The 20,745-nt window shown below is 40.5% G+C and overlaps 1 protein-coding gene across 4 annotated transcripts in view; it reads left to right on the top strand.

The window, feature by feature from the left end:
* Usp32 (Ubiquitin specific protease 32) overlaps positions 1-20,745 on the top strand; it is a 186,135-nt gene that overhangs the window by 64,400 nt on the left and 100,990 nt on the right. For all 4 annotated transcript variants that reach the window (XM_067115460.1, XM_067115461.1, XM_067115459.1 and 1 more), the window contains exons 9-10: positions 332-499; positions 634-776. In XM_067115460.1, coding sequence (XP_066971561.1) covers positions 332-499; positions 634-776 — 311 coding nt within the window. The remainder of the gene's footprint in view (positions 1-331; positions 500-633; positions 777-20,745) is intronic.

Genomic DNA, 20,745 nt, shown 5'->3' with positions numbered 1-20,745 from the left:
ACCATGCCTCCTACTGACACCACTTACTGGTCTTGAGTGTGGTGCCAAAAATGATTTAGGCAGGACAGTTGAGGCTATTTCCAGTTCAGCTGACCAGCCTAATACAGTATACAGTTTACAACCTTATCTAGTGGTACCTCCAGACAGATTACTGTATTCTTTTTCGATGGTTTACTCACTACAGGAATGTGCAATTGAAGTCTAGTGAATAAGTTCCCTTTTCACTGAATGCAATATTGTATAATTTTCAGCTTTCATAGAAAATTTATCAAGTGTCATATTTAATATTAGGGTGAAATTGATTATGGATATTGATTTTATGTTATTGTAGGTGTGCCATATTGTCCTTGGCCTGAAACCTAGCAGTCGAAATGAAGAGAAAGAAATTGTTCTTGGATGGTTGCGAAGAGCAGAGAGCAAGTCTCTTACCATTGGACAGTTTTGGTATATCATTAATGAACAGTGGTGGAACCTGTGGTTTGAATATGTCAGTCATCAAGTGAGTACTAGGAAGACCTTCTCTTGTCTTGATAAGGAAAGTAACATGAGATGGTTATTTGATACACTTGAGTTCTTATAGCAACTTGCACCTTGTATTACAGAATAAAATTTAATTTGTTCCATCCTTCTTAGGCATCTGGGGTAGAAAACAGTACAATCAGCCCATCATCACACAGCAGTTCACCAGCAAGTTCTCAGTATGGGTCACTCAAAAGAACAAAGTTACAAAAAAAATCTGCTAATTCTGAAGGAACGGTTGCGTCGGATGGAAATTCGTAAGTAAACTCCTAATTTTAGCTCCTTACTTTTTACAGGTGAAAAAAGATTTAGTAATGCATAAAGGTTACTTAGTTTTCTTATATCTTCTTTATATTAGCATTCTCTGTTCACCTTTTACCATTTGGTGGAATGTCACCTTACTGTGAAATGCATATTTTAGTACAAAATACCAACCTTAGTGTTTCGCCTGGTGTCAGAGTGCATTGGTAAATTGCAAGCTATTTGTTGAAAGGCAGGTGAGAAACTCCTTTGTAGAGAAGACCCATCTTCTGTCTAACTTACTGTTAAACCAACGTTCAGTTTTGTTAGTGGTATGATTTAGTTATATTGCCCTATAATTAATCTTGTTTTTACAGATTTATTTTTATTAGTTATTTTGCTTATGTTTTGTGTTTATCTATTTTTAATGTTCCACTTCATTTGTGAGCTAGTTTTTTAACATTTTATCTGATCGAGTTCTGTGTTGGATATGCATATGCCTGGAACTGTGTGACTGGATAGTATTATAGTGTTTGCTTCTATATTCTGTTGAGTATATCTTGAATATTGCACAAAAAAAAAAATTTTTGTTTTTGTGACATTTGTGTATTTATACTGTACATGTACCTGGTTTCTTTGTGTGGGATATTGACCCTGATGCTATATGTGTATATAATTAAATGTTTCTTAACTGAGGGAAGATAGTCATGTTTACGTGATCAGCCTTATTTACTCTGCTTGTTGATAGCGTTCCTCAACTCCATAGCGCAAGGAAGGTTACTCGGTATTACTATAACACCCCCTTCCTCCTGTTTTTCATGCCAAATCCATATGCCAGTGATTGCTCTTTCCCCTCTTCTTCAGGACCCTATTTTGGTGTTCAGTTGGGTGGGAAGGACTGGTTGCTTGTTCAGTAATCTTCCTTGATATGTGTTGTAAAAGATTGTGACATATTCTAATTGTTTAAGCCTATCAGTGCTTTTATTCATTCTTGGTCACTTGCTCATGTATCTGCAGATGATTACCTTGCTAGGCACTCATTGCTACTGGAGGGTTTTGCACTTAAATGAGATGAAAATTTTAGGAAGATAAGGTTGAAGAAAGACATCTAAGTGAAAAGTGACCAATGGAAATGGATGGAAAGTAAATTACAGCTGGAGGATGAAGAGATGCTGCAGAGCACGTAACCATCTTCATTAATCTAAAAGTGCTTTCCTGGTCTTTTTTGCATATGTGAGTCAACCATTATTATAAACTGTGATTATATCACTTCCACAAGCGAGGAAACCTGTAAAAGAATTACCTCTTCATATCAATTCAAAAAGCTGCCAGGAGTATGCTTAAATTTTAACTTGCAACTGTGAAAGTAGCTGTGGTAGTTGTAGGCAATAGCAGATATCTAGGTTTGGTGTATAGGAGCTATATTATTATTTTTTGTCATGTGCAAATGCAGTTTTGTGATTGTGATCTTGTGGATACCAAAGAGCTCCTGTAGCATGGAATAACAACGGAAGAGTTTCAGGGTCTTTTGCCTCCATGCATGGTAGCTATTTTGAGATTTAAAGAAACAGTTTTTATATTGTATAAATACTTTCTAAATAATGTATATTGAGTGCAAAATAAATATGGGTAGTGGGTCAAAGGAAAATGTACAGATATGAAAGTGGTCATGTGGCTGTTTTGTAAAAGATGGGTGATACTGTGGATTGCAAAATATTCTATAGATGGAGTAAGATTTTGTGGCCTGAAATGTATAAAAAGGGTAAATGGGGAAAAAGTAGAAGTGGAGAACTACAATACTGTATTATGTTGAAAGGGCAAGTCTAGGAGAGCATTTCTGTTAAGTAAGGGGACACTGCACAGGGAAGCAGGGGATAAGAGGGCAGTTAAAAAAAAAAAGTAGCTGCTACTTTGATGAAATGGAGAGTAGAGAAAGCGAAGGCTTATGATGGTTTCACAAAGCCCACACTCCTCTGCACAGAAAAAATATGGGGAATGAAAAGGAAAATGGAGGAGATACAGTGAACACCAGCTATATCGCAGTTCAACATTCATGGCTTCAGTTAATCACAGATTTTTCTGTGGAATGTATTTCCAAATACAGCATATTGCAGAAAAATCACTAATTCGCAGATTTTTCCGTAGAGCAACATTCACTAATGACTGTAATTTCATTTTATTTTTGTGACTAAGTACATTGTTTATGATAAAAAATTATTTACAAATTTTCAAATATTAATTTAAACACAGCAAAATATCAATTCATAAAGGAAAATATAGTAAATTAGTTAAGATTTTTTGCATAATTCTTGTGCTTTTCCCAATCCTTTACTGTTACGAAGTCCCCTATGTATGGGGAGGGATGTAGACCGAACTGTCAGTCATCTTGACATAATTGACAGTGTGAAGGGTAGCACCTGGGCAAACAGAGTCTCTCTCTCTCTCTCTCTCTCTCTCTCTCTCTCTCTCTCTCTCTCTCTCTCTCTCTCTCTCTCTCTCTCTCTCTCTCTCTCTCATTTTATGCCAAAGTATACTGGTAGAATGTGAGAGATGGATAGATAGATAGATAGATAGATAGATAGAAAGGGAGATGGTTGATATATATATATATATATATATATATATATATATATATATATATATATATATATATATATATATATATATATATATATATATATATATATATATAATATGTATGTGTGTATGTACAGTATAACTGAATCATGAAGCTATGGAACATGATGAATGTATAAATAAAGGCAAATGCCACAAAGAAGTGAGACAACAGAGTGGTTGCTAGGCCTTTCAACTCTGTCCTTTACTAGCAGACTGATGAGAAATATAAAAGTAAGGTTACAGTAAAACTCATATAATTGACAGATGATATACAGATATCCCTGAGGATGGTGGTTACAAAGGAGCAGATGCACCTGGAATGCAACACAGTTGAAGAATTAGTGGACCCACCTAAACAAATGTAAATATTTGAGAGGTTTTACAAAAGCTTAGGCCCACACTACCTTGGAAGCAGGGAGGAGTCAATTAAAGGATTATACAGGGGAAGAGACTGACCACCAAAAATGACCTTTGGAATGAATAAACTGATTACACATATGTTGATAAAAGTACAAAATGAACATTTTCAAAATATTTTTTAGTAGAATTCTCCATTGATTATAAACTTACAATCATCATAAATGCACAACCTAGTGAGTGAGATAATATGACTTACTGGTAGAGGTGATTCATGATGGATTAGTTTGTTATTAAGATACTCTAAAATAGAATTCGTAGGGACTTTAGTAAAAAGAAAACAAACATCAAAACTAACAAATCTATCAGTAGGGCAAAAGGTGATTTTGTTTAATTTATCAACTAAATCTAGTGAGTTATATATGTGAGAATCAAGATAATTTCAAGTAATGAGGACAAGAGTAATTTCAAGTAATGAGGACAAGAGCTTGGTGATGTATTTTGAAAGTTTATATGATACTGAGCCAACAGTGCTGATAATAGGCCGCATAGGATTATTTTCTTTGTCCTTTTTTATTAATCCGTACAAGTACGGTAACAAGGGAAAGTGTACTGACAATTAACCTAGTTCTTTTTTATCTTTAAGGATTTTTTTCACTGTGCTATTGAAATTTGTTATGACTTGATCTAGGGGATTTTTTGTTAGTTTTTGTAAGTTGTATCATCATCCTGTAAGGCTTGCATGCATGATATGTAGTCGGCTTTATCTAAAATACTGTTTGACTTATCAGCTTTTGTGATGTGGATTGTGTTGTGTTATTTAAGATTAGTCAAACATTTCTTATAATGAACAGGAAATTACTTTCATGACTAACAATGGCAGCTCCATAAACAGTACCTTTGATTATGTCAACATGATTTTCAGGAAGATCACAATATTTTTCGAATTTACATAGGGATGAAACAATTGTTAAAGCGGAGGGTCTGTTCGATATAAAGAAGGATAAATCATATCCAGGTGTACTTACAAGATTTTCACTTATTTGTTTACTTGACAAGTTTACAACACGATCATTACGTGCACTATTAGTCCAGTCACTGCTATCAGTAAGATTTTTTAGTTTTTTGTCCAGTTGCCTTGTTAAGGCATCTGCAGTCATACGAAGTTTTCCGTATATTTTTAGTCACAGCAAGTCCTTCCAATCAGCTGGTATAGAATGATTGAATGAAATTCTAGCTTTTTCTAATTCCTTAAATTTTTCCTTCTCTTCTTGCTTTGTGGCTGCTATGTGGGATTTTTAACATCATGGCACTGAATTCATTGAATGGGTGATGGTCTTATCTTCTTAAACAGCTTGGTAGCAAGGATTTAGGGAGCACTTGTTCAGACTGGCACTTCTTCAGGAACTTTAGTTGAATTTCACTGACCAGGTTGTGCATTTGTGATTGTAAGTTTATATTCAATGGTGAATTCTACCAACAAATATTCGGTATGGCAATAGGCAACCCTTTATCCCTACTCCTCTCAAACTTGTATATGGAATTTTTTGAAAAATTATATTTAATATCATTTATACTCCTTTACAGTGGTATAGATTTGTTGACAATATTTTAGCTGTTTTGCCTCTGGGTATTGATTGATTTACTCTCTAATTTGAATAACCAAGTACCAGCTATTTGATTTACTTTAGAATTAGAAAAAGACAATTGCCTCCCTTTCTTAGATGTTTTAATACACTGGAGAACCATGTCAATGCAAATTCAGTATTTGTGGGAAACCAACCAACAACTTAACTTATGTCCACCTCTATTCAGGCTACCACCTTAATATCAAAATATCCATTTTTTCTTCTCTGTTTTTACCAGCATTGTGTATTGTCAGTCCCCAGTATTTGGATCAAGAAATCAAATACATAAGAAAAATATGGACAGGTTTATGTTAACCTTCACATGTACTAGATATTTGCTATAGTAAAGCCCACAAAAAGTTTTATAGTGAGAGTAACAAGGAGAAAGAAACCCCTAAGAACATTCTTAGCTTGCATTATTTTAGTGGATTTGAAACCATAAAATCATTTTTAAAATCTTTTAATGTCAACCTGGTTTTTTCCTAAAATAGCACACTAAAAGAAATGTTAATAAAAAATAGCCCTAAGGAAAGCAACAACATAATATATAAAATTCCATGCTTGGACTGCTTTTCTTTTTATATTGGTCAATCCAGTAAAGATTTAGAAGTGATAATTAAACAGCCTAAGTATTTGGTCAAAACTGGGCAAAAACATCCAATGTGATATTCATTAAAGTGAAAACTCTCACAGGATAAATTTGACTGACAATTTAGTGATTGTCAGATTGAAAGATTTCTTTTATCGAAATCTTTTAGAATCTGTTATTATACAGCTTACTTCCAGCTGTAATTTTAACATTACCCCAGGGATGTATTATTTGGACCCCTGAATCAGTAAAATATTAAAGAATGACCTTAAAGATAAAATCACTGACTTAATTACTAATTAGTTACCTTATATATATTTTCTTTGTATTTTTTGTTTAATAGTTTTCCGAAAATGTTCATTTTGCAAAAATTGTTATTGTTTACCAAAAGGAGAATATATTAAGTGTTGTACTTTTATAAACATATGTAATCAGCTTATTCATTCCAAGGTCATTTTTGGTGGCCAGTCTCTTCCCATGTGTAATCCTTTAATTAACTCCTCCCTGATTCTGAGCCAGTTGGGCCTAATCTTTTGTAAAACCTCTCAAATATTTACCTTTGTTTTGGTAGGTCCAATAATCCTTCAAGTGTGTTGGATTCCAGGTGCATCTGCTCCTTTATAACCACCATCCTCAGGGATATCTGTACATCATCTGTCAATTATATGAGCTTTACTGTAACCTTACTTTTATATTTCTCATCAGTCTTCTAGTAAAGAACCAGAAATGTGTTGGAAGGCCTAGCAACAACTCCATTGTTTCACTTTTCCTTTGTGGTTTTTCTTTGCCTTTATATATATATATATATATATATATATATATATATATATATATATATATATATATATATATATATATATATATATATATATATATATATATATGTATTTATATACTGTAAAATCACCCACCTTTTAAGTAGCACCTTCATGCGTATTTTGTTGTTTGTAATTTTAGCTGTCCCCAAGGCTAGAGTCCAGATTTTTTTGCAAAATTAAGGTAAGTTGCGTATCATCTAGTATACCACATTTATCTAGCAAGACCCCAGCTTTAAAATTACAACAATATATAATATATACATACATACATATATATATATATATATATATATATATATATATATATATATATATATACATATATAAATATACATATATATACATACATAGATATATAATATATATGTATACATATATATATACACTATATATAATACATATATGTGTATATATACATACATATACCCTGTATATACATACATATACATATAATAATGAAGCTACTAATGTTTTTTAATATCAAATTCATGCTACTTCGGGAATATCCCCGATGGGGAATTATCACCAAAGGGGCATTTATAAGTGATAAATGAATTGGTGCTGCCAGGTCTCTGAATTTGACATTAAACAACATTTGTAGCTTCATGATTATAGATAAATCATGGTGTGATAAAAAAATTTATATATATATATGTATGTGTGTGTATATATATATGTATTTATATATACATAATATATGTATATGTTATGTATATATATACATATATATATACATAATATATATATATATATATATATATATATATATATATATATATATATATATATATATATATATATATATATATATATATATATATATATATATATATATATATATATATATATATATATATATATATATATATATATATATATTATGTATATACACAACATATACATAATTATATATATACATATATTATGTGTATATATTTTATACATAATATATATAGTATATATATATATATATATATATATATATATATATATATATATATGCATGTATATTTGTATATATATTATATATGTATACTATATATATATACATATTTATGTATATATATATATATATATATATGTATATATATGTATATATAATATATATATATATATATATATATATATATATATATATATGTATATATCTATATATTATTACGTGTGAGGGTCTTGGTTGATCATGTATTATTCAATTTACGTAATTTTTACGGCCCTGCAAACCAAGATTACACGTAACCTGTCACTTGAAGCCAAAAGTTAACCTCAAAGACAGACGTTAATTAGCCAAGGTCGCCAGTTAAGGGTTATTAACCTTAACAAAGAATATTTGAGATGAATTTGATTTTAAACGCAACGGTTCTTCCAAACATTCGGACGCTTGAGGCATACAAAAGCATCGAGATTTAACCTGATTTTGCTTACCTAAATCCTAGGTATTTTACTGGAATAATGGGGTTGAAGCTAACAATATAATAATTTGGCTTAATCTAGACTTTGTAAACACATATACCGTAAGTGGTGGCTGAAGGAAGAAAACAAAGAAAAATGTGAAATACAGAAAAGTACTAGTCAATCGACGAAGCTTCAACAAGAATCGGACTTACCGTGAATGTCGAGTCGCTGCGCAAAAAACGAGGGACCTCAGAAGTCGTATTCTGGCAGTCTTCCCAATTCACTAATTAAGATAGATAGGAGAGAAAGTAATAAAGAACAAAGAATATCGTTCGGGCACGCACGCAGCGTCACCCTGGTTCAGCGACGCTGGAATCTCTCTCACTGACCCGACCTGCCGTTCCCGCCAGAGGAGGGCTTATACCGCCCCTACAATCCGACCTTGACAAAGGCATCGTCGAATGCATAGAATAAAGCTTATTCGCCACCATAACTAGGGGTCATTGAGCGTAAACCCTCTCTGAGGCTTAGGTCCCTAATGCCCTATATTTTGTTTACAAACTTTCCAGCCTATGGGGTTAAATGCCTAAATGCTACCTATTCCTTTCTCCAACGGATGTTAAAGTTTGAACTGAAGACGCTTCTAGCGTGGGACAAAGCAATTTCCCTGTCTCAGTCAGGCTGATATTTTCTATCCCTAAATGTTCGAGGGCGAACAGCGTAAATATTTATAAAAGCTCCCCCTTTAAGAGGGCCTTCACTCCCTTTTCGGGCGTGAAGGTCTATACTAAACAAGCTGTTCGCCTCTCGTAGGTTACTCTCCTTCCCTGAGCAGATTAGTCCTGGTTAGCCTACCTAGCTACAGAACTACCTAACCCTAGATAGGATATGAGCTATAAGTCACTACTTTACCTAATTCTAATAGTACTAGAAGGTGCTCACGGTTATTATAGGCTACCTCCTACAATCAAGATGTGTTTTAGACCTAGCCTAGTGGTACATTCTATGATATTCCCTAGCCTAACCTATCCTAACCCGACCGTAGCACCAACATAAGAGTTAATATTCTAACTAAATTACAACATGGTTTATGTTTAATACAATTAAAATTTACTAGTTAATTCATGAGGTTGCCTCATATGATAAATGGGTGCCTCACTGAGGTCTTAGGCCATGCGTGTCACGAGCATCGTGGCTCGTTTCACAATAGTTAAGATTACTGAAATTAGTTATGCTACTTACATGATTACTGCGGCTCGGTGGTAAGTGGAAAGAACAAGGTTACTAAATTGATGTACCGTACTTTTAGGTGGCCTAGGCTAGGTACAAATAAAGGAAGAGATCACACTGGCTACCTTCTCTGGGCAAGGGGCCAGGATCACTCTTAGATGTTAGGGCACTGTGCCGAGAGGGCACTAGTGCCAGGATGAGCTTATAGCTCGGCAACTACTGGGCTCTCTTCCGCCCCTTCTTCTTCTTCTTCGGTTTCCTCCAAGGCCTATCAGTAGCTGGCCTAGCAGGTGATGAGCACCGACTCGGGACAGGCCAGAAGGGCTAGCGGGCACGAAGTCAGGGGCAACTGCAAAAGCTGCGGGAGGACTCCCTACTCCGGCTGCTGCGACAACCGGAGCGAGAGCGATCTCGACTTCTGCGTCCGAGGATGCCAGTTCCTGGTCTTCAAGGGAGGGGTACCATTTCGATCCTCCAGGGGTTCATCCTGGATTCAAATTTGCAAAGAAGAATCTTGCAAAGAAGAAGTTTCGGGTGCTGGAGGCTCTCCAGTCGCGATGATCAACTGCATGGGAATCCTAAATCTCCCGGAGGAGGATTCACCTCATGATTTAGACCCGGCATAGGGGCCTTTTCCACTGGTAGCTCAACGTCCGTGGCGGACGGAGTCTGGCACTGCTCAGTGCTCGCAAGTGGCACTGGCAGCAGTTGAGGGTCAGGCATGCCTGACAAGGGGTCCGGAGGTGCAATACCTCTCGGACGACTTGGGTTTGGCTGCGGCAGAGATTCCTGCCCCAGCAGGAGATCGTAGCCTCTCCTAGAGTTTTGTTCGGGGGCGTCCGCTGGGCGTTGCTTGCTTGGGCAGCCCTCCCAATTTGTGGAGTGGTCTGCCCGCTTGCACGTCCTGCAGCGGTACTGCTCCTCCTGAATCTCTCTTCGCGGAGGGAGGACCTCTTGGTGGGCCAGCCCTTCGCGATTGGAGAGGCTAGGCCTGAAATAGGTTGGGTGGTGCCCTTCCGCGGACCACTTTGGTGGGCGGAAGGTGGAGGTTTGTCATGGTTGAGAGTTTTAGATGGGGCCTCCGTGGAGGAGGTAACGTGGCTGCGGAGTGGCGTTGGTGACGGGCTTCCGCAGAGAAGATCCCGACCCAACAAGAAGGCCACTCGGGCCGAATTCCACCTACCACGCCCGAGGCGGTGGGGTATCGTGCCCCAAGGTGTCATAACCTGGAGTTGGACAGTAGGAACGGTGATGGTGTGGCCCTCTATCCACTTCATTTCCCACCGTGTTTCTTCGTCAACCACAGCACTGGCTGGCACTTGGGCCCTAGTGATCAGGCTAATGTCTGCCGCAGTGTCTGCTGTGACCGGAAGGGTCACTGGCAGGCTAGTGCTCTGAAGAGGGCCACCGAGATGAACTGGGTTTCCAGTCTCTCGGGGTAAAGGATCCGGTGCGGACCAGCAGCAGAAAATGAAGTGCTGATTAGGTTGACAAATTTGGTGGTGGGGACATGATGTGGACAGGCCGGAGATCCAGCATTGTAGTGGCTAGCAGCCCCACAGGATCTGCACGGGAACTTTTGGATGGGCTCGGTGGCCTGCAGTAACTGTTGGAGGAGAGGGCTGAGCGGGTGAATCGGGGCGGAGTTCTGGCTGGTAGGGTTAGGCTGCTTATTAGTGCCGAGTTTGTATCGGCACTCAGCTTCAGCATGGCCCCCTTCTTGCAATAGTTGCACAGGGTCTTGCTAGGCAGTCCATTCTTGAGGCGAGTGGAGTTCGAGAGGTAGGCGGAGGGATGATTCGCTTCTGAGAGGTGCTATGCGACTGATTGAAGGTTTCCCACGAATCAGCCATGCGACAAGCTTCCATAAGTGTGGAGGGCTGTTTATCGTTAAGATATACCGCAAGGGGCCTGGCACACATTGGAAGAGGTCTTCTAGCATGGTCCGATTGAAGAGATCCTCAAACGTCGTGCAGGCCAAGGAGTCGAACCAGCGCGCGTGCGGACTGGGTTTTGTGACATGCCCATTCCGTCCAAGACCAGCCGACTTCCTTTGGCAAGACCTCGGAACCGTTGTCTCCATTTTCTGGGGTTATCTCGTAGGCCTTGGTAATGACTCTCACGAACTTCTGCCATGTTGCCTCTCTGGCTCTTCTCCAGTGAGCGGCGCTGCCTTGGCTTTTCCCTCCATATGCTTGGCTAGTATTAAGGCTCTCTCCGTCTCCGTGGTGCTGTAGTTATCGAAAGAGCCTCGATCTCCTCCAGCCATGCTTCTGGCTCGTCCTCAGTCCACTTGGGGACTAGAGAATTGATGCTCGAAATTGGGCGTTTGATGCAGCAGGTGTAGGACTGGAGGCTTGATGGCTAGCCATAGCTTCGGCATTCTCCATTTTCGCTCTCTCAAGCTCGAGCTCCTTCTCCTTTAGGGCTAACTCAGTTTCCTTGCAGGCTAACTCATGCTGTCTCCTTCTTTCTTCTCTTTCCTCTTCATACTGCCTTTGCTCGGCGTCATACACCCTTCGTTCTTCTTCATACTTCCTCTGCTCGGCTTCATACTTCCTCTGCTCGAGTCTTTCTTCCTTCTCCCGCTTGGCCAAGTCGTCCACTTGCTCCTTAACCCAGGTAGTAAGTTCCGAGCCGGTGAGACCTGCCGCCGTCCCCAGCCCCAGGAAAGTTTTATAATGCTCTGCTGCCATGGTTCTGGTGGGGAAGGGCGTCTAACCGGTCGACCAGGGCGTACTTGGGCAGCGAGAAGTGTCTCTTCAATGACGTGGCACCCTTTCAAAGGTGGCACTGTAGTTTGGGTGTGCCGTGTACAGGTCACACTGGTGGCACTCAGTATCCCTAGGCACTGGTGCAGGTTAGGTTCCAGAAGAACTTTCTCTTCTGTGTTCCCTTTTGTTTTCTTTAGTGGCAACTATGGTGCCAATGTGTTCCTAGGGACCCTCTGCTGGAGTCCAACTAGGCTATATGGGAGGAAAGGCACTCTACACCCCTGCAGAGTGCAACAATCGAATGAGAGAAAGGGAAGGTAAAAGAGAGAGAGAGAGAGAGAGAAGTAAGCTAGTCAAGTGATGAGTGCTGCAAATTATTGGCACTGTGGAATAAAGTGAATTTGGGTTTTTTTTTTTTTTCTTAAAGATCCTCGTGAGTGGCTGGTCCCAGTACCGGCCCCAGTGCTGGCCCCTTCTTTTTTTTTCAGAGGGTGAAAACTACTGTTTGCTTCGGTCTGGATAGCAGGCCTCACTCGTGACCGACAGTTTATCACTGTATCGTAATTACTCTTAACTTGTCCTCATCTATTGTGGGACAGAGGTGTTTCTTTTATTTGGCTTATTGTATTCGAATTAATTAGCCTAGTGTCGGCCGTTCTTTCTTTGAAGAGGTCACGTACACTTAGGTTAGGAATGCTTAAAAGAAATGCCCCCAGAGTGTCTCTTGGCAGAGAACATGTCACAATAACAAGGTCTTTGAGATGGCGTCTTGGCTTCAAGGTCCCTTTTTTCCTGGCCTAAATTTCAAACCTTTATATGATTTTATAGCAGGTATTCGTATCTTGTCATACTGGCGGTTCCTCTCACCAACAGTTCAACAATTCTGAATACCCCCAAGAGGGCGCAGACACAGCGGAGGTCCCAAGGAATCAAAATGGTGGTTATTTTCTTTTGGCACCAAATTCAAAACAAATTCAAAACAAACAAATGCAGGTATCCAGATTTTACTTTAAATATACCAATCATGCATAGCGTTTTACGTTACGGATGGAAAACTAAATTACTAAACAACTTTGTGTCTTTTGTTATCGTATTCCTCACCGGAGATTAAACAAAAGAATGAAAAGAGAGATGCTGGCTTGCCTGCGTAAATTTACGTTGTTGAACGGTACCTTTATTGTAAAATTACTATTTCAGTTCGTTTGCTACTTCACTGACACGGTTTTTGAATGATTCCGCTATATGCAAACAATAACGATCGGAATTGCCGACGCGATTTCTAAATTACTTTGTGTACATGAACTGGGCTCCGCGATTCTCGGCCTTTGAATTCGTTACTTGAACGACTTGACTCACAATCCGAACACGGTACAATGTCCTTGTCTTAAACGTTATAAATTATGACTCTGCTCTCGACGCAGACCTTTCCTATACGCTAATTCTCGCTACACTTGTTATACTATTCTCTTTACTGCTTATTATTATGCCTCGTTCCTTGTTTGGAAGAATGAAATGGAGTTCGATATCTGACTTTTATTTTTGGAATTAATGTAATTTTAATTTCCTTTTCTCCAGATTCTTTCTCTAAAATGTACTTTAGATTCTACATAAGGTCGCCAATGTTACGTGTGAGGGTCTTGGTTGATCATGTATTATTCAATTTACGTAATTTTACGGCCCTGCAAACCAAGATTACACGTAACCTGTCACTTGAAGCCAAAAGTTAACCTCAAAGACAGACGTTAATTAGCCAAAGGTCGCCAGTTAAGGGTTATTAACCTTAACAAAGAATATTTGAGATGAATTTGATTTTAAACGCAAGCGGTTCTTCCAAACATTCGGACGCTTGAGGCATACAAAGCACGAGATTTAACCTGATTTTGCTTACCTAAATCCTAGGTAGTTTACTGGAATAACGGGGTTGAAGCTAACAACATAATAATTTGGCTTAATCTAGACTTCGTGAACACATATACCGTAAGTGGTGGCTGAAGGAAGAAAACAAAGAAAAAATGTGAAATACAGAAAAGTACTAGTCAATCGACGAAGCTTCAACAAGAATCGGACTTACCGTGAATGTCGAAGTCGCTGCGCAAACGAGGACCTCAGGAGTCGTATTCTGGCAGTCTTCCCAATTCACTAATTAAGATAGACGTAGGAGAAAAGTAATAAAGAACAAAGAATATCGTTCGGCACGCACGCAGGCGTCACCCTGGTTCAGCGACGCTGGAATCTCTCTCACTGACCCGACCTCGCCGTTCCGCCAGAGGAGGGCTTATACGCCCGGGCAATCCGACCTTGACAAAGGCATCGTCGAATGCATAGAATAAAGCTTAAGGGCCACCATAACTAGGGGTCATTGAGCGTAAACCCTCTCTGAGGCTTAGGTCCCTAATGCCCTCAGCATATTTTGTTTACAAACTTTCCAGCCTATGGGGTTAAATGCCTCAATGCTACCTATTCCTTTCTCCAACGGATGTTAAAGTTTGAACTGAAGACGCTTCTAGCGTGGGACAAAGCAATTTCCCTGTCTCAGTCAGGCTGATATTTCTATCCCTAAATGTTCGAGGGCTTAACAGCGTAAATATTTATAAAATATATATATATATATATATATATATATATATATATATATATATATATATATATATATATATATATATATATATATATATATATATCCCATCAGGATATTCCCAAGTAGTGTGAATTTGATATTAAACAACATTTGTAGCATGCTGGGGTCTTGCTAGATAATTGGAGTATACTAGGATGATACACAACTTACCTTAGTTCCTGCAAAACATCTGGACTCTGGCCTTGGGGACAGCTAAAATTACAAACAACAAAATATGCATGACGGCGCTACTTAAAAAGGTGGGTGATTAGATAAACGATGGGGTTAATTTAATTCATTATATTTACAAAAGAAAACATCCGAAGAATGGTAGTGTAATTCTAGGGTAATATGGCGAGAGCAAATGATGGGGAATTTCCTGGAGGGAGTATATTGGATTGCCAGCTTCAAAAGTTGTTGACAATGAAGTAGCGAGGAGCCGCTATGCACACATGTGATACGCAGATCCTTAGTGAAAACTCCTAATCTGTAATCAAAACACTCACGGTTACTCATCTGAAACTAGCACTCTAGTGAAGGAATCAAGGAATTGCATAGAAGATGCCTAGACTGAACTCGATTCCAGTGACTTGAACGTCATATACACTTCTCATAAATGCTTTGCAAATTAAACGCCACGAAATATAATGCAATACATGTCTCACTGTAACTATATCGCACTATGAAAAGAAAGGAACACAATGGGAGGAAAAACCTAAATTCTGGTACATTACCTTTCATTAGGAGCTGAAGTTCTCTTCTTATGACTGCCAGTGAGGTGGAGGGCAAGCGAATTAATTCATGACAAAAGTTACTCTGGATACTGCCCCCCACTTGTTGGAAATAGGCAGTTAAATGGAGCAAGGGATGGAGCTCTGAACTCTGTGCCCGCGCCGGCAGTTCTGAGAGCAAGCTCCTCTCTCCAGGGCCCTTTATAGTTTCGGAAGTTAAAGCTTTCTCTTCCTAGATGGCATTGGGATCACTCTGACCACATGGAACTGCAGGCAGCATGGTTCCGATTTCAAAATGGCAGAACACACATGGTCAGCCCTCCAGCTGACCTGCCTCAGGCAACGATCAGCTCATCGGGTCTGTGCCTGAAATTAAGGGATTTCTGACAGCACTTTGGACAAGAAAGGGGTTTTCCCCCCAAAAGGCAGTGGTGAGAGGTTTTAGGGGTGAATTTCTTATAGTGAATCATACTAAATTTACCTTATTGAATTACTTATATATACTGTATATATATATTATATATATTTATATATATATATATATATATATATATATATATATATATATATATATATATATATATATATATATATATATATATATATATATATATATATATATATATATATATATATATATATATATATATATATATATATATATATATATATATCTTTCCCTTGATGACCTTGGATGTCTAGGGACTGCCTCCTATATATATATATATATATATATATATATATATATATATATATATATATATATATATATATATATATATATATATATATATATATATATATATATATATGTATATACATACATACATACATACATACATACATATATATATATATATATATATATATATATATATATATATATATATATATATATATATATATATATATATCTTTCCCTTGATGGCCTTGGATGTCTAGGGACTGCCTCCTTACGAGGAGGCAGTGGATCTCTCATTGGCTCTTCCCGACCTTCGGGTTAGTGAACAGATTCGCATACCCCTGGATTTTGTGTTTCAGGAGCCGCGGGCGCACAGACCTCGTTTTGCAATCCCATTCCCAGTCCTAGGGGTTCCTCCTCTTTGGGTGCTCATTCACGAGCTGCTTTGCATACTGAAGATTCCGTGGAATATTGAGTATCCCGACCTGGTCTGAAGAGTACTCTTCCCGACCAGTTCGGGAGCAGTGCAAGAGAAAGGGCCAAGGCACCCAGGTGTCTCAGCTCTTCCTGCCAGCACTACAAGCGCTCTCCAAGTGCTTATCAGTGCTCAGTCGGGTTCCCAGCCTGGTGTCTCGTTCTTATCGGTTCGAACATCAGAAGAAGTAGGGAAGAGATTCCCTTTGGGAGTCCTGCAGGACTTCTAAGGGACTGACTCTCTTCTGGGAGACAGGTTTATCTTGTTGGCTCTTGCCACCCTTGGGCGGGAACCAATTCGCATTCTCCTCTGGGGTCTCACGTTTTGGGGGCCACGAGAGCGTGGCCTTGAGAGGATGCGCCCTCGTTGCCAGTCTTAGAAGTCTGTGTCTAAGACTGGTTTTGCGCCTGGCTCCTTTCAATCCCTTAGGAAACCGAAAGCAGCCTGGTCCCGATTTTTGGAAGTCTCGTAGGTCGCTTGAATTCTAGGAATCGTGAACGCTCTCCTGACGAGAGGCACAGGAAGAGAGAAAGTGCTGGCACACCCAGGTGTCTTGGTGCCAAGATGCCAGGTGTCTCAGTGCCGAGACGCCAGCTGCTTCAGTTGCTTGGCCGGTTTTCATCCTTGTGTCTTGAACCTTAGGGTTTGAGCATGCAGGATAGCAGACACAGAATTCCCCTTTAAACCTTCTTCTTGAGGGGCCTCGGGCTCGAAGGAATTTATAGTTCAGGAAACTAGCACTAGTTCACGGCAGACGAGTTCCGCCTTGTCCAGTTCCGAGTGTGTTCGCACGATCAGCTCGGCTCACTTGGCTTGCCAGCCCCACTCAGCCCCTGGTTGCGTTTGCAAGACTGGCTTGGCTTGCCCCGCATGCCTCCCAGTCCACTGCATACCACCCACTGGATCGTGTTCACATGATTGGCTTGGTTTGGTGCAGCTCGGCTCGGCCCCGCTCGGGTTTTCAGAATCATGTTCTCAGTTCTGTTCGAGCGAACTTTCTGCTCTTCCCAGGAAAGCGCTTTGCCACGGCACGAGCACTCTTCTTCCCCCGTGTGGCAATAATCTTTGGTTGATTATCTCTCACGGTCCACATCTCCTGCTGGTCCTACTGGCAGGACAGGTAGGGGTACTCTTTCTCCTCACCTGTTCACTTTTCTCTCAGTTGTTCCGAGAGGCGCGAGACGGACAGAGAGAGCTCCGGCAAATTTGTCTTCGGAGTTTGGCTGCCTGGCGTGCTTTGGGTGTCGGTCCCCCGATTGTCTGGTAGTACAACCAGGTGGCTGAGACGAGTTTCTTGGGATCTGTCAAGGTCTCCCTCCAAGGAGAGAGGTACAGGCGTTTCATGCTTCGGAAGCAGCGAGGGTCTTCCTTTTCGAGTTGCGATCGCCCTCGTATTTTGGAGAACTTCGCACCGATTGGTCAGCACAACGATCCCCAGGACAGGACCGCAGCTCCTCCAATGAATAATCTTCATCACTCACAACACTTGCAGTTACCCAGGGGCTGAGAGTTCAGGGGCCGCCGCAGTCCTTGCTTGCGAGAGCATTCGCGACCAGATGAATACTTTTCTTTGGACAAGGAGTTCATTCAGGTTGAGACACCAAGCTTCTCCCCTGCCTTGACAGAGTACAAATTCTTCTTGCCTTGGAGGGTCTTGCTGACTGCTGGTTGTCCTGGCTCTGCCTCACCTGGACTGGGTTCTCTCTCTACTTCTCCTTGCCATGAAGGGTATTCTCTTCCGCAACGAGAGGCGGCGATCTTGGAGGAAACCTGCTGGGTTCCTCCAGGCAGTCTCCTGATGGGTCCATGATCCTTCACTTTTGGGCTTTCTCTCCTCGGATACAACCATTCCTGGAAAGAAAACTGTCTTCTGGAGACTGGTCCTGTCTGGGGGTGGGTCTTCCTATACCAGACGGCAATCTGTGAGCAATTCAGGTGTTAAGAAGGACTTTGTCCTAATTCGGATCTCTGGTTTCATAAGTCCTGAGTTCACTCGACCCTTAGGAACGAACTTTTACTTGGTTCTGCATTTCCCTTTCAGAGATTTGCCAGATACTGCAGTAATCAAGGTTCGTACCAGGGCACTGCCTTATCCTTTGGACAATGGGCAAGACCTTTGGGTCTTCGTCACTTCAGCTCAACCTTGAGTTCAAACCAGCCCCCCTCAACTCCTAAGAAGTCCCAGGCTTCGGAAGAAGATCACGGAACACATAGCCCTCTTCTTCCCTTCTGGGAAAGTGCACATAACCGTGTCTCTTTCCACCCTCTTTTCCATAAGGGAGGAGGGGAGAAGGGAAGAGAAAAAGAAGTATCGACCGGGAAGAAGTTCTCCTACTGCAGATGCCTGGATGAAATGATACTTATCAAGTCTCTGGAGCTGGCAGCGACATTGCTGAGACCTGGGAATGGATTCCTTCAGGAGAAGTATCTACTTCCCTTAGGTCTCGGCAATTCTTTTCATCAAACCTCCATCCCGCTTCCTCTCCCATGCTCCCAATTCAGGAAATGCCAGCCCAGCTAGAGCTAATAGTCTTGGTATCCTGTCATCTTGCAGAAGCTTCCCCATGGTGGGGAATGGAGGTCTGCTTCCATTCCTCCATCCTTCTTTCCTCTTCGAAATATGAGGAAAGAGTTAGGCTAATGCTTGATTGAAGGAACCTTCTAATATGCTTGCATATTCCCCTCACATTTTGTATCTATTTCGGATTCACCAGTCGAGGAATAGGTGCACACCTGTAACACTTTGTCTTGAAGGTGTGTGACTGAGACGATTAATACTTTCTCATCAACATCCTGGACTCAAGGCAGCCTTTTGGCCTTCCGAGAATTCAGGATGAGTTTTGCGTCACTCAGTGGTTTCATTGAACAACAAAACCACAGTAGTGGCATTCGTCAACAAAACAGAGGGAATCGTTTTTCCTCCTGTTTCATCTGTCGACATTTGCAGGTACTCGAGTGTTCTATAGCGCACTTAATAGCTCAATTAGCCAGATGCATTCCCAGTGGGGATGTATTGGTAGGCGAGCTCAGCCTTGGGCTTGAGTGATCGGGACGGAACGTGCTCTCCACTCTCATGAAGATTCACGAAGAGACTGCTTGTCTGAGAGATCCCTACCGTCTTTCTGTTACCTCCCTGCACAACAAAGTCGGTAGTTTTCTCACTCCTTCATACCAGACCCAGGGGCCTCTACAGTGAGGCATGCTGCTTTTTTGGGAAAAATCAATATCTACATTTTTCCCTCCGTATTTGTCTGTTTCACTAGAGATTCACAAGCATTGCTCATCCCAAGCCACAGACAAATGCTGGAAGACTTTGCCTTTTGCCCAACCTGATAGCTCTGCTTCCCAGGCATCAAGAAGAGTTCTGCTTGACCCAACCTCCTGTAGCAGCTACACAAGAAGCGGTTCTTGAGGCAGTACATCCCTGTGTGTTCAGGACTGGGAGACCTTCCAGCTTTCCTAGCAAGCATAGGTTTTCTCACCAAGCAGCAATGGATATAGCTGGATATCTCTTGAAGTCCTGTGCAACACTGTCCCAGGGACTGGATCCGTCTTCGCTGGTGGGTGTCATTGACAGAACTTCTCGGGTCAGAGTCATTCTTCAAGTCTGGACTTCCTCATCTTCTCCGTTGAGGGTTGCTTGTCTCCCTTTCATTTGTGAAGAACGTAGGCCCTTGCGACCTAGTCTTCTTCTCCTCAGTCGAGATTTAGGTATGGATGAGAAACTTCTTCAGTCTTGCTGTCTCAGGGAAATGTTCTCTGGTTGGCATGTGACTATCGTTTAGGGTTCCTGTCCCATGCTCTGCACGTGCCCTTACGAGAGAGTTGTTGGATAGAGATGTGCCCTCGTAGGACCATCTCTCATCTCACTCCAGCCTTGGCATAGAAGATGGAAGAACAGGTGAAGGGGATCAGTGTCTCGACTCCTTCTCAGATGTCATAAGTGGACTCCTAATCCATTGGCATCTATTGTCGGTTTCGAGTCCTTCTTGTTCCCCTCTTCTTGGACTTTTTATCGATGATCCAGATCAGTCGTTACTTTGTCCTATTAGGGAGCTGTTGTACTTTCCAAAAAGGCTCATCATTCCTAACCTGGATGTCGTCGATGTTTTCACTAGCACTATCTCTCTC

This window comes from Macrobrachium rosenbergii, chromosome 13 (assembly GCF_040412425.1).
Source record: "Macrobrachium rosenbergii isolate ZJJX-2024 chromosome 13, ASM4041242v1, whole genome shotgun sequence".
NCBI classification, from domain to species: domain Eukaryota; kingdom Metazoa; phylum Arthropoda; class Malacostraca; order Decapoda; family Palaemonidae; genus Macrobrachium; species Macrobrachium rosenbergii.
The sequence above is the reverse complement of the archived record's forward strand: the minus strand, read 5'-3'. Positions and strand labels throughout refer to the sequence as shown.